Here is a 16,805-nt window from a genome sequence, read left to right on the forward strand (position 1 = left end):
GCTTTGGCAGAACTATACCCTACCTTTATGATGATTTCTGGGTAACTCTCTATTTCCCAAAGAAACTCTAACTCTGAGACCCGCAATAACATGGTCAGTCCAGCTCTGAAGCCCCTTAACCGAGCTCCCTACAAACAGAAGGCACTCACACAAAGTGTCAGAACATAATATGTGCACCACCCGGACGTGAGCACGGAAACACTTTCCATTCTGGATGTCCATGAGAAACCCTTCTCACTCCAATCGTGTCCCGGGGCCATGATACTCCGGCTCTGTGAACCACTCCCATCCCGGGGCCATGACACTAGCTCTGTGAAGCACTCCCATCCCGGGGCCATGACCTGGCTCTGTGAAGCACGCTCATCCCAGGGGCCATGACCTGGCTCTGTGAACCACCCCCACACTATCTGACGACTTGCCTTGTTTCTCAGGTATCTAGAAGAGCTTTTAATATCAGCATTCAGATGTGAGACATGGATCAGTTTTTCCACTCCAGCTTCCTTGGACACTTGAGCAATTGCCTGGGGAATCTTCACAAACACATCCTCAAAATCAAAGTTTCTGAGAAAAGAAAGAACTGTAGTAAGAACTGCAGACCAGGGTTTCTGGGTACGCTTTCCATTTCAATTCTGAAATTCCTAACCGTTAAACTTTTAAACAACAATGATTTAACTTAAAGACAAAATTCACTTAAAAAAAAAAAAAAAAAGCTTTATTTATTTACTTTCATTTTTCATCATTGTTATTTTTTTAACGAAAGAAAGAGAAGTAATGTGAGAAAGCAAGCTGCCAGGTCCGGGACTCGAACCACAGACAGCTATGTGGGATTCCAGCACCTTAGCCACTGAGACACCCGGAGGCCTCCATAATTCACTTTAAAAATTTTTTATAGACTTCCTCACCGTCATTACTGTACATGATATAGGGATTACTCTATTATACTAATAGCATATACAATATTCTGTGTTCTCAAGGAATCCTAAGGCTGAAGTCCTTTACAAACACCAGCTGTAAGTGCCAGGAGGCGGGAAGTACTGCGGGCTAGACGGAGTGTCACTTCTTACCCTCAGACTGTTTCCCTCAGAGGGGAAAAGAAGAGACTAACTAGGTACAATGCACTGTCCTAGTTGTTATAGGGGATGTGAAGTTGAATAAGAACCTCCCAGTCAGGGCCAGCAGGTGGTATCGTGGTTAAGGTGCTAGACTGCCACATGGCTGACCTCAGTTCAAGTCCCAGACCTGGCAGCTTAAAAATCATACCAGGCAGGTGTGCATGTGTGCCCAAAATCCTACCAGGAGAATGGAGAAGGGATTGCAGTGTGGCTATCCTCCCTAGGGGGTGATTTCTCAGTTTCCTCCTCTCTGCCTCTCTCGGTCTCTCTCCAGAGAACACACACCCTGGAACTATAGGATTAAAACATTATTTGTTGGGCCAGCAGGTGGCATGGTGGTTAAGGCCTGGACTTTCACATGGCTGACCTTGATTAGAGTCTGGGACCAGGAGACTTGCTTTCACACTTTCTCTTTCACTCTCTCCCTGTCTGTCTGTGGTCAGCACATGTGCCCTACAGCAAAATTTTTAAAAATTATATTAATAAATAAAATTAAATAATCCTTAAATTAAAAAAAAAAACTTGTTAATAAGCAACCAACATAAAGACTAAAAAGAACAAACCAGTACTCACTGCATCTTCAATTAACAACGCATAGAAGAGATCCAGAACATTGCTCACATAAGACCACCTGCTTGGTGAACAGCAGAGCAGCAAAGCTCTACTTCCCAATCCCACCCCATGAGCAGATCCCAGCACAGTCCCACAGTAGGCGTCCTGCCCAGGCGGTTAACACCAGTGACACGGACACAGCCCACACTGGCTTGGGACAGGCAGTGTGTCCCACGGCTGACTCTCACCAGACTTATTGCCAACTAACTCTCCTAAGGGTGTCACTGGGTATGAATAAATGGTTGTTTAATCAACTCTTACTGATGGACTAACTGAAAATGTTACTATAACGCCTGGCCTGTAGATGGTGCCCCAAAGGTCTATTGGGCCCTAAGATGGACGCACGCAAAGAAGAAACAGGAGGCAAAGACTTACGAGGTCTCCCAGTCACGCCCAACCAGGTTGATGACCACGTTGCTGTGCTCCACTGCTTGCCGTATGGAGTCTTTGTCTCTCCCGCTCCACTCCTGAAACAGAGGCAGCACTTAGGCATGCAGCACTGCGATGGCCACCCTCTGCCAGCTGCATTTCCCGGCGGGCTACCTGCTGTAGGCCTAACACAGTGACAGTCCTTCTATCACAACAAATGAATCTCAGGTCTCAAACTCCCTGCTGATTCTGACTTGTGTGGAGACAAACAGGTCAAAATTAGGTCAAAACGCATTTTACTCAAGCAATCAAATGATTAAATTAGAGAAGAGGCTGGTCATCTTTAATGGAGAGTATTGATTTCTGTCCACCCAACTGCTTCCTGCCAAGTATTTAAAGAAATCCAGCCATCAAGTCTCTCTTCCTGAAATACAGCCAAAAAATCAAGACCACTTAGGAGATGACCAGACTTGGCCTTTTTGGCAGCAGCCACTTACAGACTGAAGGTACGAGGAAAGTACTTTAAAAGCTGGCGTGACCCAGCCACAGCCGCACAAGTGGGAGGACACCACCACACAGTACATACGTTAAATATGTATTTTATGAAATATAAGTATATTTTATATAATATATATTCTAATTTATGAGGTAGAGTGTAGCTTTTCAGCATTGTTATGCAATGTGTAATGATTAAATCAAGACAGAAAAACAAATCCATTAGGCTGGCCCCAGAGCATAATGGTTAAAGGAGCCAGATCCCACATGGTCGACTGTAGTTCAAATCCTTGCCCCAGAAGTTTGAAAAACACACTGGGCACATGATTGTGCATGCCCAAAATCCTGATAGGAAGGAGTAGAGGAAAAGGGACTGCAGTGTGACCACACCCCATAGAATAATAACATAAAAATAATAACACTTTTATATATAATATGTAATAGCTATATATATGAAACATATGTCAATTATAATTTAAAAATAATTTTTAACTAGCATTAAATTAGGGGTATTCATGAATCTTTTCTTACTTCTTTTTAACTATTTCCTCTTTTATAATGCTAGACCTAGTAACTTCTACTTTTTTTTTAATAATTATTTTATTTAACTTTATTTATTTACTTATTTTAATTTGACCAGAGAGGTACTACTTTCATTTTTCATCATTGTTATTTTTTTAACGAAAGAAAGAGAAGTAATGTGAGAAAGCAAGCTGCCAGGTCCGGGACTCGAACCACAGACAGCTATGTGGGATTCCAGCACCTTAGCCACTGAGACACCCGGAGGCCTCCATAATTCACTTTAAAAATTTTTTATAGACTTCCTCACCGTCATTACTGTACATGATATAGGGATTACTCTATTATACTAATAGCATATACAATATTCTGTGTTCTCAAGGAATCCTAAGGCTGAAGTCCTTTACAAACACCAGCTGTAAGTGCCAGGAGGCGGGAAGTACTGCGGGCTAGACGGAGTGTCACTTCTTACCCTCAGACTGTTTCCCTCAGAGGGGAAAAGAAGAGACTAACTAGGTACAATGCACTGTCCTAGTTGTTATAGGGGATGTGAAGTTGAATAAGAACCTCCCAGTCAGGGCCAGCAGGTGGTATCGTGGTTAAGGTGCTAGACTGCCACATGGCTGACCTCAGTTCAAGTCCCAGACCTGGCAGCTTAAAAATCATACCAGGCAGGTGTGCATGTGTGCCCAAAATCCTACCAGGAGAATGGAGAAGGGATTGCAGTGTGGCTATCCTCCCTAGGGGGTGATTTCTCAGTTTCCTCCTCTCTGCCTCTCTCGGTCTCTCTCCAGAGAACACACACCCTGGAACTATAGGATTAAAACATTATTTGTTGGGCCAGCAGGTGGCATGGTGGTTAAGGCCTGGACTTTCACATGGCTGACCTTGATTAGAGTCTGGGACCAGGAGACTTGCTTTCACACTTTCTCTTTCACTCTCTCCCTGTCTGTCTGTGGTCAGCACATGTGCCCTACAGCAAAATTTTTAAAAATTATATTAATAAATAAAATTAAATAATCCTTAAATTAAAAAAAAAAACTTGTTAATAAGCAACCAACATAAAGACTAAAAAGAACAAACCAGTACCCACTGCATCTTCAATTAACAACGCATAGAAGAGATCCAGAACATTGCTCACATAAGACCACCTGCTTGGTGAACAGCAGAGCAGCAAAGCTCTACTTCCCAATCCCACCCCATGAGCAGATCCCAGCACAGTCCCACAGTAGGCGTCCTGCCCAGGCGGTTAACACCAGTGACACGGACACAGCCCACACTGGCTTGGGACAGGCAGTGTGTCCCACGGCTGACTCTCACCAGACTTATTGCCAACTAACTCTCCTAAGGGTGTCACTGGGTATGAATAAATGGTTGTTTAATCAACTCTTACTGATGGACTAACTGAAAATGTTACTATAACGCCTGGCCTGTAGATGGTGCCCCAAAGGTCTATTGGGCCCTAAGATGGACGCACGCAAAGAAGAAACAGGAGGCAAAGACTTACGAGGTCTCCCAGTCACGCCCAACCAGGTTGATGACCACGTTGCTGTGCTCCACTGCTTGCCGTATGGAGTCTTTGTCTCTCCCGCTCCACTCCTGAAACAGAGGCAGCACTTAGGCATGCAGCACTGCGATGGCCACCCTCTGCCAGCTGCATTTCCCGGCGGGCTACCTGCTGTAGGCCTAACACAGTGACAGTCCTTCTATCACAACAAATGAATCTCAGGTCTCAAACTCCCTGCTGATTCTGACTTGTGTGGAGACAAACAGGTCAAAATTAGGTCAAAACGCATTTTACTCAAGCAATCAAATGATTAAATTAGAGAAGAGGCTGGTCATCTTTAATGGAGAGTATTGATTTCTGTCCACCCAACTGCTTCCTGCCAAGTATTTAAAGAAATCCAGCCATCAAGTCTCTCTTCCTGAAATACAGCCAAAAAATCAAGACCACTTAGGAGATGACCAGACTTGGCCTTTTTGGCAGCAGCCACTTACAGACTGAAGGTACGAGGAAAGTACTTTAAAAGCTGGCGTGCCCCAGCCACAGCCGCACAAGTGGGAGGACACCACCACACAGTACATACGTTAAATATGTATTTTATGAAATATAAGTATATTTTATATAATATATATTCTAATTTATGAGGTAGAGTGTAGCTTTTCAGCATTGTTATGCAATGTGTAATGATTAAATCAAGACAGAAAAACAAATCCATTAGGCTGGCCCCAGAGCATAATGGTTAAAGGAGCCAGATCCCACATGGTCGACTGTAGTTCAAATCCTTGCCCCAGAAGTTTGAAAAACACACTGGGCACATGATTGTGCATGCCCAAAATCCTGATAGGAAGGAGTAGAGGAAAAGGGACTGCAGTGTGACCACACCCCATAGAATAATAACATAAAAATAATAACACTTTTATATATAATATGTAATAGCTATATATATGAAACATATGTCAATTATAATTTAAAAATAATTTTTAACTAGCATTAAATTAGGGGTATTCATGAATCTTTTCTTACTTCTTTTTAACTATTTCCTCTTTTATAATGCTAGACCTAGTAACTTCTACTTTTTTTTTAATAATTATTTTATTTAACTTTATTTATTTACTTATTTTAATTTGACCAGAGAGGTACAGAATGAGAGAGAGAGAGAGAAGACAAGTGAGAAACCAAGTCACCAGGTCCAGGATTCAAACTGTAATAGGACATGTGGGAGTCCAGTGCCCTTAATCACCACACCACCTGCCAGTACCTCTCCCTTAAAGACATGAAAACTGAACAGAAGCGAACTGCCCAAAACTTCAGGGTAAGCCGATGGTAGATTCTGGTGCAGAGCTACACTTCTGGACAGGCTATGGAAGTCATTTAGGACTTACCTCAGATGGGCAGACTTGACCAAAACAGTGACTGGGGATTAGGAAAACCTAGACAAAGCTACAGAGTTTTCTGTTAAAGCAGAAATTCTGCCAGCATTTCAATGGAAGATCATAGTAAAGAAACTCTTCCAGGACAAATGGAGGGGAGGGAGCAAGACGAAAACAAAAAAGAAAGAGGGAAGGAAGAAGAGAGAAACAAAAGAGAAAATATACTAAAATTAATGCGTAATTTATAAAAGAAGAAAGAAATCGAACAATCAGATTCAAGACAGATACGAAGCCCCAGCATAGACAGCTGAGACAGAGGCGGGCAGGGGCACAAGGAAGAGGACAGAACGCAGCTCTGAGCTGCAGAGGAATGCGAACCCCGTCCACCGTGCACACGCTGTGCACAAATTCTCCCTCCGAGCCCCACGTGCCACTAGAAAATGAGCCGACCTCATGGTATCGCTCTGAAGATGACGTGACATGTATATAAAATCTACAACACAGCGAGTGACATGCTCAACAATAACGACAATGACAAAATAGCTCTACACATAAAGAAATAGAAGGGCTTTTCGGAAAGATGCCAGAGGTGGGCAAGAAAGAAACCGAGATGACTCAGAGCAGAAGAGATTGAGGCCCAGCTGCAAGAACGACCCACGAGCCCTGGAGAGCAATCAGAAGACCACGTCTCGGGAATAAGGCCCAGGGACAGTCAGCCTGGCAAACCACACGGTTATCCAGGCACGGTTTCAAACGGAGACCCAATGATGCTATGAGCACTGCACACCCACAAGGAGCCATCCTTCTCAAGAGGAAACACACTCATAAACTCCGGGCCTGCAAGATTGGGAGTTCCTGTGCTCTTGGTCGTCGAGACACGCCCTGCGCTCAGCTCAAGGTCAGACACTCGACAAGCCACCATCTGCAGGAAGACTGGAACGAAGGTTATACGCCTCAATCCCAACAACTGCACATTTCCAAACTGGCCCACGTTTTCACCTGCTACCTATACAATATGGATACTTCAATCTGGAGCATCAATATCACTGAAAAGCCTTCAGTAACAAAGAACTAGGAAAACCCTAAACTTCTATCACTGTTATACCAAGAAGACACATGAATCACATTCTGAAAAAGGAAAACATTTTAGAAACAAGACATCTCCAATGTAGTAATATATTTGGCTTATGAACATTCAGTAAAGAATAAATGAAAATATCTTTAAAAATAAGTAAATATTTAAAGGTACTAACTAAAATATAAAGAAAACTTATAAACAATGTGTATGTACATCAGATATATTAAAGATTTTTCAGGACCAGCAGTTGGTGTAATGGCTATGTTGCTCCACTCCCATGTAGTCGACCGTGGTTCGAGTCCCGGACCTGGTGGCTTAAACTCACGCCGGGCACATGTGCGTACGTGCCCAAGATCCCAAGAGGAGAACAGAGGAGAAGGGACTGCGGCGTGGCTATCCCCCTGGGGGATGATTTCTCACTTTCTGTCTCTCTGCCACTCTTTGTCTTTCTGGCGAGTGCACATGCCCTATAGCAAAAACCTCTCCCCGCCCAAAAAATAAAAATAAAAAAAGATTTTTTTTAAAGTTTTTTGCCATAGGGTACATGTACTTGCCAGTGAGAGACAGAGAGAGACAGTGAGAAAGAAAGTGAAAAATCACCCCCCAGGGAGGATGGTCACACCTCAATCCCTTCTCCTTCATTCTCCTGGGATTTGGGCATGCACATGATTTTTCCTGTTTTTAAATTTCATTTTGTTTTATTATTTTTTATACATTCAGTCACTATACATCATTTGGCTTGAAAACAGAATTTACCCAACATGAAATACACCTCAGACCAGTCCAGCTGAGAATACTGAACACGTTATCATCAATAGGTAATACACTATTATCATGTCCCACAGATGTCTCGCCTCTGTTTTTTTCCCCTAATTTCCTTCCCTATACTCTTCCCCTCTCCCACCCTCCCTCCACACTGTCTGCAGTGTCCATAACTATTTTCAATGCTTTTATGTCCTCCAATCTTTCAGTCTCTACCAAATAGTGCAGTCGGTATATATTAAGTAGAGACATACAATCTCTTTCATAGCCCAGCTTGCTTCACTCAGCAATAAATCTTCCATATTCAACCATTTTCTATCAAATTACAGGGTCTTGTTTTTTATGGCTGAATAGTATTCCATGGAGTATATGTGCCACACTTTTTCAATCTATTCATCTGTTTATGCCTGTGATTTTTCAAGCCGCCAGATCCAGTAATCAAACCATATAATCAACCATGTTGGAGTCCAGCACCTTAACCACCACACCGCTGCTGGACCCAGTAAATATTTTTAAAAGGAAATGTATATATAACATAGCTCCACACAAGATGATAAAAGAAGCTGGCTAGAGGAACAGTAGACTCAAGCACCCAGGCTCTGAGACTATAGTGAGCAATAGGGAAGTTATGGACATTTGGGCAGCAGAACTCTGTGGAAAGAGACTGTGCTGGGAGCAGAGTGAGCATCTTTGGCCTCCACCTAGTAAACCTGTGTGACTCTCTGATCACCATGACAACCAAAAGAGCCCCAGGAATGTTTACTCACTCCCTGAGAAGCTCTACCCCACCCTGTCTCCCTGCCTCACCCCACTGAGAACCGCTGGTCGACAGGGAGAACCTGCGGATTAAGGAACGACAGGGAACGCTCAGGAAGGGCCGTGGGACGTGAGGCCTACGCCACGCACCCCAAGCTACGTGATGCCCTGCGTGGGACTTCTTTCAGTAGAAGCGCTGAGTGCTGTCCAATAGAACCATGACATGAGGCATATAACAATGTAATTCTGAATTCTCTGCATTATAAATTTCCTACTGGCCAAATTTACAAGTAAAAAGAAATAAGTGCAATTCATTTTAATAACATAGTTTAGTTAATGTAGTTTATTTAACATAATATATCCAAACTATTGCTTCAATATGTAGCAAATGTAAAAAAAAAAAAAAAACCTAATGATGTGTATTATTTGCCTCATACCAAGTCGTGAAAAGCTGGTGTGCACTGTACACATACAACGCATTCCTACTGAGACCAGCCACGTTTCGCGAGCTCAATGGCAGCATCTAGCCAGCAGCTACGGCGCTGAGCAGTGCAGATGGAGGGCAAGGTGAACAACGAGCCACAGGCTCACCCTGGCCTGCAGCCTAACCTTGCAAGTGAGGTTTTCCTGGAACATGGCCATGCCTGTGTTCCAATAATTTACCTACACTGGGGCTGGTGGGTGGCGTGGTGGTTAAAGGCACTGGAGTCCCACATGGCCAACTGAGGTTCGAGTCCCGGACCTAGCGGCTTGCTTTCTCACTTTCCCTTTCTCTCTCTCTGTTTTTTCAAATTAAAAAATAATAATAATAACAAATGGAATTAAACAAATAAATATTTTTATAAAATTTTTTTTTACCTACATCTATTGCTGGAGCTACAGGGGCAGAGCTGAGTAATTACGACAAAGACTCCTTGACCTGAAAAATCTGATATATTTACTACCTGGTCCTTTACAGTTTGTCAAAGGTTGAGCCAGAGTTTGCATTTCAAAGCACGAAGTGCAGGAACCCAGCTGAGAGGAAGTTCAAGTGAGTGGAGGGTCTATTCTGGGGTACTAAAATTACCTGTCCTCCTAAAAAAAATGACCTTAGTAGTTTGCACTTGTCAACTTCAATGACGAGTCATAAAAGATCTTACCAGAAAGAGAATCTGGCCCAGATCGCCCATGGGACGAAGATGCATGACGTCATAGGCTTCACAGCGATGAGGCACGATCACCTGTGACCCCATACGTCCTAAAAAATTGGATTAAAACAAGGGGCAACATCAGCATGACATGTTCTACTATACGACAGCCATTTGGACAATATTTAAATTCTAGTATGATACATGAATTAATATTAAGCTTAATTAACAAAATGCATATCTGGCCATGCTAAAGCTGCCATTAACTTTTTAGCGTCCCTATCCCCATTTAATGTTTTTTTTTGTTTTTTTTTGTTTTTTTGAGAGGTTCTTGCTATAGGGTGTGTGTGCTCACCAGAAAGACAGAGAGAGACAGAGAGACAGAAAGTGAGAAATCACCCCCCAGGGGGGATGGCCATGCCACAATCCCTCCTCCTCCATTTTCCTCTGGGGATCTTGGGCACGCATGCACATGCACCCAGCCTAAGTTTAAGCCACCGGGTCCGGGATTCGAACTGCGGTCAACTACATGGGAGTCCAGCAACAGAGCCATTATGCTAACTGTTGGTTCCCTGCCATTTAATGTTCTTTATAGGAAGCACAGTATGTTCTTAATGCCACAGCACATAAAAATTACATGCAGGGACAGCAGTAGCTTGTAATGCTGTTAAAATGAAGAGAAATCCATCTCATGCTAACCCTACCCATGGCAACAGAGCACACAGAACTCAAGGGACTTTACTTACCAAGGTAGTTGACAACGTAGCGACCCAAGAAGCCTGAAGCTCCAAACACAGTGGCCACCACCCCACTGACTGAGGAGCGCCCGCCTTTCCCATGAGGAATGACAGCATGATGGAGGTGGCGACGGGCTGGGCCAGGAAACACAGAGGTGCCTACTGCAGCAACGGCAGAACCTAAAACAAGCCCAGAGTGTACAAAAACGGCAAATGTTCATCCAAGAATACTGTGACTACGAGCAGCTTCTTCCCCTAGACCCGTTAACGCACAGTAATTTAAGCACCAGCAGCAATCATCCATACTAACCATTGCAACACAGAATCTGCTGGACAGGGGGACACATAACTTCAGAAAGTAAACCCCAAGCCCCCACAATGTAATTTACCTAAGAAGGTAAGTAACATTTAAAAAACAGTCACAAATTAAGAGAGCATAAAGTTCTCTAGGACAGGAACTGAGATACAAAGTAAGGGAGCACAGAGCAAGGTAAGTCTCCTGAGGAAGGGTTCCTGGATAGAAGAATTCTGAGAGAGATTTTAAAGACGACTATAACAGGGCCGTTCCATAGCCTGCTGGTTAAGACAGCACTTCCACAAGGCTGACCGTGTGGTTGGAGTCGGGAACCCTGCGGCTGGAGAAGTACACTGGTGCTACCTTAATAAGGCTCATGCTACCACCACTTTACAATGAGAAAGCCAAAGCTCAGACGTCCGTGACTAGCCCAAAGAGACAGTCACAGAGAATAACAGCAGCCCGGTGAGGTGGGTAGACAGAACAAAGAAAACGGTTACCCAAAAGCAAAATAAAGTGTTTATAGAAAAAGCAGTTAACTCTATCCCATACTGTTGAAAGGCAAAGGAGGGGGGCAGCAGGTGCAGTAGTGGTTACAACACTGGACTGCCGCATGGTCAACCACAGTTCAAGTCCCAGACCCAGCGGCCTGAAAAGCACACTAGGTACATGTGTGTGCCTGCCCCAAATCTCTGGAGAATAGAAGAGAAGGGATTGCAGTGTGGTCATCACTCCTTGGGAGTGATTTCTCACTTTCCCTCTCTCTCTCTCTGTTTCTCTCCCATGAGTGTATGCACCCAATGGCAAAAACCTTGAGAAAAAAAGAAAAAAAAAAAAAAGAAGCAAAATGGGAAAAGGAGAGTATCACAAGTGGTTGTAGATGGTCTTTTTTTTTTAAGATTTTACTTATTATTATTATTTTTTAATCTAACCAACAAGAAAGAGAAAGAGAGGGAAAGTGAAAAAGCTAGCCACCAGGTCCAGGGCTTGAACTGTGGTCAGCCATGTGAGAATTCAACACCTTAACCACTATGCCACCTACTGGCCTGGTTGTAGATGGTCTTAAAAAGAGCAATTTTATTGGCTTAGTGAAACTGAAAGCTAAACTGGATCAGGTAAGAGAGAGAATGAGGCAAGAAAGCGATCAGAGGAGGACAGATAATTCTTCCGAGATGTTGGAAGGGCAGAGAAATAAATGGGAGTAGAAGGACGTAGGGACAAGGAAGGGTTCCTATTTAAAATGAGAGATACTGTAACGTATTTACATCCCAGTGGAAGTGAGCCATAGAAGGGGAAATTACTAATTCAAGAGAGAGAATGAGTAAGGAAAGAGGACGCGATCCAGCACAGTAAAGAAACTGGCCTTGGGTCAGAAGAAAAGGATCTCGTCCACTGAACAGGAGGGAGGGCAGAGACTTCTGAGTCAGCTCTTAGATTTTATAACGGAAAAAAGCCATCCTTAGCTGATTCCTTCGCCTGCAAAGCTGACAATAAGACAAAAGCACAAAAGGAAGTTTTAGGAAATTGGAATGTTAAATGATTATGGAGAAAGGGAAACCAAATTTTCTAGAAAAAGGTCCTGTCAAAAATATACTTGTGATTTCTATGCATAAATTTAAAATCAAGCCATTTAGTTTGGGAGTCTTCCCCAGCCCCATTCTCCACGGCTCAGGGGTGGCCACGATGTGGAAAGTTTGGTTCAGTTGGAGTCAGCATCCATTATGACAAAAAGAGATGGGCTGGGCAGTTGAGAATGTCTGAAAGGGAATGACCAGAGTGGTGAGTAAGGAAGTGAGGACACGGGATAAAAGGGGAAAATCACAGAATGAAACGGAAAGAATGACTACAGTCAAGGAGTTAATACCTCAAATGATGCTTACGAAGATCAGTGCAAACGTACATAGAGCATTTCACACAATGCCTAGCACAGGCTAGCACTCCATGAATAATTTAACACAATGCCTAGCACAGGTTAGCACTCCATGAGTAACAGCTGCTTTCATTTCCTAGTACTTCGAAATTCCTCAGAGGATAAGGTCCCCCTAACCTCACATGGTTACGTGCGTTTTCTTTTTTTCTTTAGAGGTTTTTGCTACAGGGTGCGTGTGCTCGCCAGAAAGACAGAGAGAGACAGAGAGACAGAAAGCGAGAAATCACCCCCCAGGGGGGGATGGCCACGTTGCAATCCCTTCTCCTCCATTCTCCTCTCGGGATCTTGGGCACACACGCACACGCGCCTGGCGTGAGTTTAAGCCACAAGGTCCGGGACTCGAACCGTGGTCGACTACATGGGAGTCCAGTGACATAGCCATTACGCTAACTGCTGGTCCCTTACGTGTGTTTCAACAACTGTGAAATAAGCACTACTGTAGAAACTCTGACTACCACAACATCAAAGACAAAATACCTGGTCTCCTGGAGCTCACAATGTACAAGGTTGATCTGAAAATTAATAATATAAGGAAAGGCATCTGTCGGTAATGCCTTAAAATGACTTGCACACAGTAGGTGCTCAATATCCTTGCCCTCCTTGGCTCTTGCCTATTTTCTTCCCTTTATTAAGAATACCATTAGAAGAATAATAGTCTTTACTCACTATATTTCTCTGCTCAGAAATCCGCACTGGTTTCCTTCCTATAGCAATAGCCAAACCAAGAGCTCAGACATGTTTGCTGGCACACTGGACTAAGTATTTCTCCTTACGTTTGCCAGAGACTGGGTGCTCGTGCCAGAGAGACAGAGACACAAGAAAAAGAAAAGTGAGAAAGAACCTCCCCACCCCCCATGGAGAGCAGTCATGCCACAATCCTTTCTCCTCTTTTTTGGGATCCTGGGCCTGGGCATGCACGCATGGCGCACGGAATCTCAAGGTACCAGGTCTGGGATGCTTAACTGCGCAGTCAGCTATGCGGGATCCAGTCACCTTAACCACCACGCCAGAGGCTGGTGCCACATCGGACTTCTAAAAAAGTATTAGTTTAAAAATTACATAATCCTCCATGGGGGTGGCCGTGCCACGATCCCTTCTCCTATCAGGATTTTGGGTACACACGCCTCTGCATGCCCATATGCTTTTCAAGTAGCAGGTCCAAGATTCAAATTGTGCAGTTGTCATGTGGGAGCCAGCTGCCTTAACCACCAGGCCACTGGCTGGTCCCAGAAAACATTTTTTCCCTAAGTTCTAATATCATATTCTGAATCTCATTGGCTTCTCTTATAGCACCAATTTTTGAGGTAACTGGTCTAAATTTTGCTCGGTTTTCCAAGGCCTCAGTGTCTAATCCTCTCTAACACACTCTTAACTCCTCGGTTCCTACTACCCTGTATATACAGATTCATTTCATTGCTCCTAAATACTTCACAATTCACCCTTACTCCCTTGTGTTAGTGGAAAATGCCCAAACTCTCTGGCTTTCCACATTTTAACAGCCCTAAAGAGATCAGCAGAAGCACTACAATTCTCCACTAGTTTTCCAATCTTGCCTCACTACTTCAAATGAGTCTTTCTTTTTTCTCATTTTCTATGATTCTTAATAGCCTCACCACAGTTAGCTGTATACAATTTTTTACACAGTTCTGTCCTATATAGCAACCCCCAGGCCACAGAATGGGAGCAGTCATGGCCATTAGGTACTGGGCTGCACAGCAGGAGGGGAGCGGCAGAAAGCCAGTGAAGCTCATCTGGATTTACAGCCACTCCCCATCATCACTGCCTGAGCTCACCTCCTGTCAGATTGGCAGCAGCAGGAGAGTCTCCTAAGAACACGAGTACTATTGGGAACTGCATATGCCAGGGATCTAGGCTGCGCCCTCTCATAAAGCACCTCACCCCCATCTGTCTGTGCAAAAACTGTCTTCCACAAAACGGGTCCCTGGTGCCAAAAAGGTTTGGTAGCTGCTATATAATACTTGGATTATGATACAAAATAGTTTTGCCTCTTCGGAGTTTAGCCAAAAACTTACTTTACCAGATTGGTTAAGAGCACAAACTATGGTGTCAGTGAAAGGGAAGTTAAAGGAAATTTTGATATAAACATCTAGAACTGTATTGGGGTCAGATGGTGACGCAGTGATAAAATGCAAAACTCTGGGAAGCAACCCCACATAGAAAGGTTGCCAGTTCATGTCTGGAGAGTCCCTGAGCATGCTTGGCACATGTGCCCATGACTGGAGCTAGTAGAAGGCTGGGAGTGGACCGTGGATCAGTACCTTATAGGGGGTGCTGTGTGTCTGTCACTCTCAGTCACTCAGTCATGGAAGGTATAAATAAACTTTTAAAACATGGACAACTAGGGGCCAGGCGATGGCATAGCAGTTACGTCACTGTACTCACATATGGCCGAACATGGTTCGAGTCCCAGAACTGGAGGCTTAAAAATCACACTGGGTACATGTGCATGCATGCCCGTCCAAGATACCAGGAGGAGAATGGAGGAGAAGGAATTGCTGCATGGCCATCCCCCCTGGGGGTTGAGTTCTTACTCTCCTTCTCACTGTCTCTGTCTCTCTCTCTCACTGTCTCTCTAGCAAATGCACATGCTGTAAACCAAAAGATCTCTCCCCCCAAAAAAGAAAGAAAATCATGCTGGGCACTTGTGCATGCATACCCAAGATCCTGACAGGAGAAAAGATGGCAAAGTGGCTATACCCCCTGGAGTGGGGTATGTAGATTCTCTAGTGAATCCACATGCCCTGAGGCAAAAACCTCTTTTAAAAAAATTGTCAAGAACTATAGTTATTAGATAGCAGGTACTGAATAGTTATCATTTACAGTCTACATTACGCCACACCAATGTAATAGTTTAGTTTAACAAAAACCAGCAAATGCCTTTTCAAAAAAAGTCACAGCTACAAAACCACCTACACACTACCACTTCCCCAGTGGTATGGAATTTTTGCTCAAGAAGAAAAACTTTAAAATTACCCTTGAAAACCTCTTTTGCCATTGGGCAGGCGCCACCACGCCCCTAAAAACGCTTGACCTCACTTGAGACTGATCAGGATTACTTGTAATACTTTTTGAAATTTAGGCTGCAAGGAGCTAATCTCAACAGTGAGTCCTTACTTGCATTCTTCACATAGTTCTAAGAGTGGTGAAGAAACTTCGACCTCAAATGATATTCTGTACCGACTAAATACACTATGGAAAAGTGTGTATTTTAGGAGTTAATGTGGGCATGTTAGTGGAGTAGAGAGAGGGTGAACGAATGGTAAGTATAGTTAACAAACTATACTCCTAATTTTCTTGCTTTTCCAGCCTCTCGGTGAGTGGGAGCGCACTGTGTTTTCAATTTGCGGACTGAGAGCAGATCCAGCCTACAAACAGAAGGACAGTGAACAATGGTGATAAATTCAAAGACGGCCTCGCCTTTCTTCACTTTCCTTTCCACCAAGCTGCGGATTGACTGCTCGAGAACATCCCTCCCTCCTCCAGACCCAAACAACTCGACCTAACACCTTCACATCTTTGGTTATAAATATTACTTCATTTAACCGTCTAGTATCTCCCGAGATTGCGGTACTGTCATTCCTATCGTGACATGGAGTACCCGAAGTTGATACTGACCGGGAGTTTGCACAAGGTCATAAAGAGCCTACTGAAAAGCCTCTACCTCTCCCGGTCCTTTTCAGCTTCCTCCCTCCGCGCAACGCCAAACCCTTACAGCCCTAGCAGAACTCTGACGCCCTCGATCCGTTCCTGTCCCACCTTCATCCCTTTCCTCGCTGCGCCAGTTCGCTGTCCCCCTCCCAAGCGCACAATCTGTCGCGAGTCCGAAGAGAAGGGAGAACCCGGGAGAGGCAGCTCCCGATCGGCAGCATCCGGGCTGCCGGGGGTCGGCGTGAGCGGGCAGCACGGCGCCGCCCTCCGAACGTCAAATCCGCATCTCGGAATCCCGACCGAGGCCGCGGTTCCCGGTGACACTTACGTGACATTGGCAGGGCCCCGACAACCCGCGGGCGAAAGGCGGCCGCCATCTTCTCCCACAATGCTTCACGGCCCGCGCTCCAGCTGACTACGGCGCCCGGCCTGGGTCAAAGGTGTCGCCCGCGCCTGTCTGAGCACGCGCC

The 16,805-nt window shown here is 44.4% G+C and overlaps 1 protein-coding gene across 1 annotated transcript in view; it reads right to left on the reverse strand.

The window, feature by feature from the left end:
* The window catches only part of NDUFA9 (NADH:ubiquinone oxidoreductase subunit A9), a 44,561-nt gene extending 27,762 nt beyond the window's left edge, over positions 1-16,799 (reverse strand). The window contains exons 1-5 of the mRNA XM_006172024.3: positions 16,664-16,799; positions 10,451-10,621; positions 9,717-9,814; positions 4,615-4,706; positions 420-561 (exon numbers count right to left, since the gene is read on the reverse strand). Coding sequence (XP_006172086.1) covers positions 420-561; positions 4,615-4,706; positions 9,717-9,814; positions 10,451-10,621; positions 16,664-16,712 — 552 coding nt within the window. The 5' untranslated portion in view covers positions 16,713-16,799. The remainder of the gene's footprint in view (positions 1-419; positions 562-4,614; positions 4,707-9,716; positions 9,815-10,450; positions 10,622-16,663) is intronic.
* Positions 16,800-16,805: the final 6 nt, after the last annotated feature.

This window comes from Tupaia chinensis, unplaced genomic scaffold (assembly GCF_000334495.1).
Source record: "Tupaia chinensis unplaced genomic scaffold, TupChi_1.0 Scaffold150288_1, whole genome shotgun sequence".
NCBI lineage: Eukaryota > Metazoa > Chordata > Mammalia > Scandentia > Tupaiidae > Tupaia > Tupaia belangeri.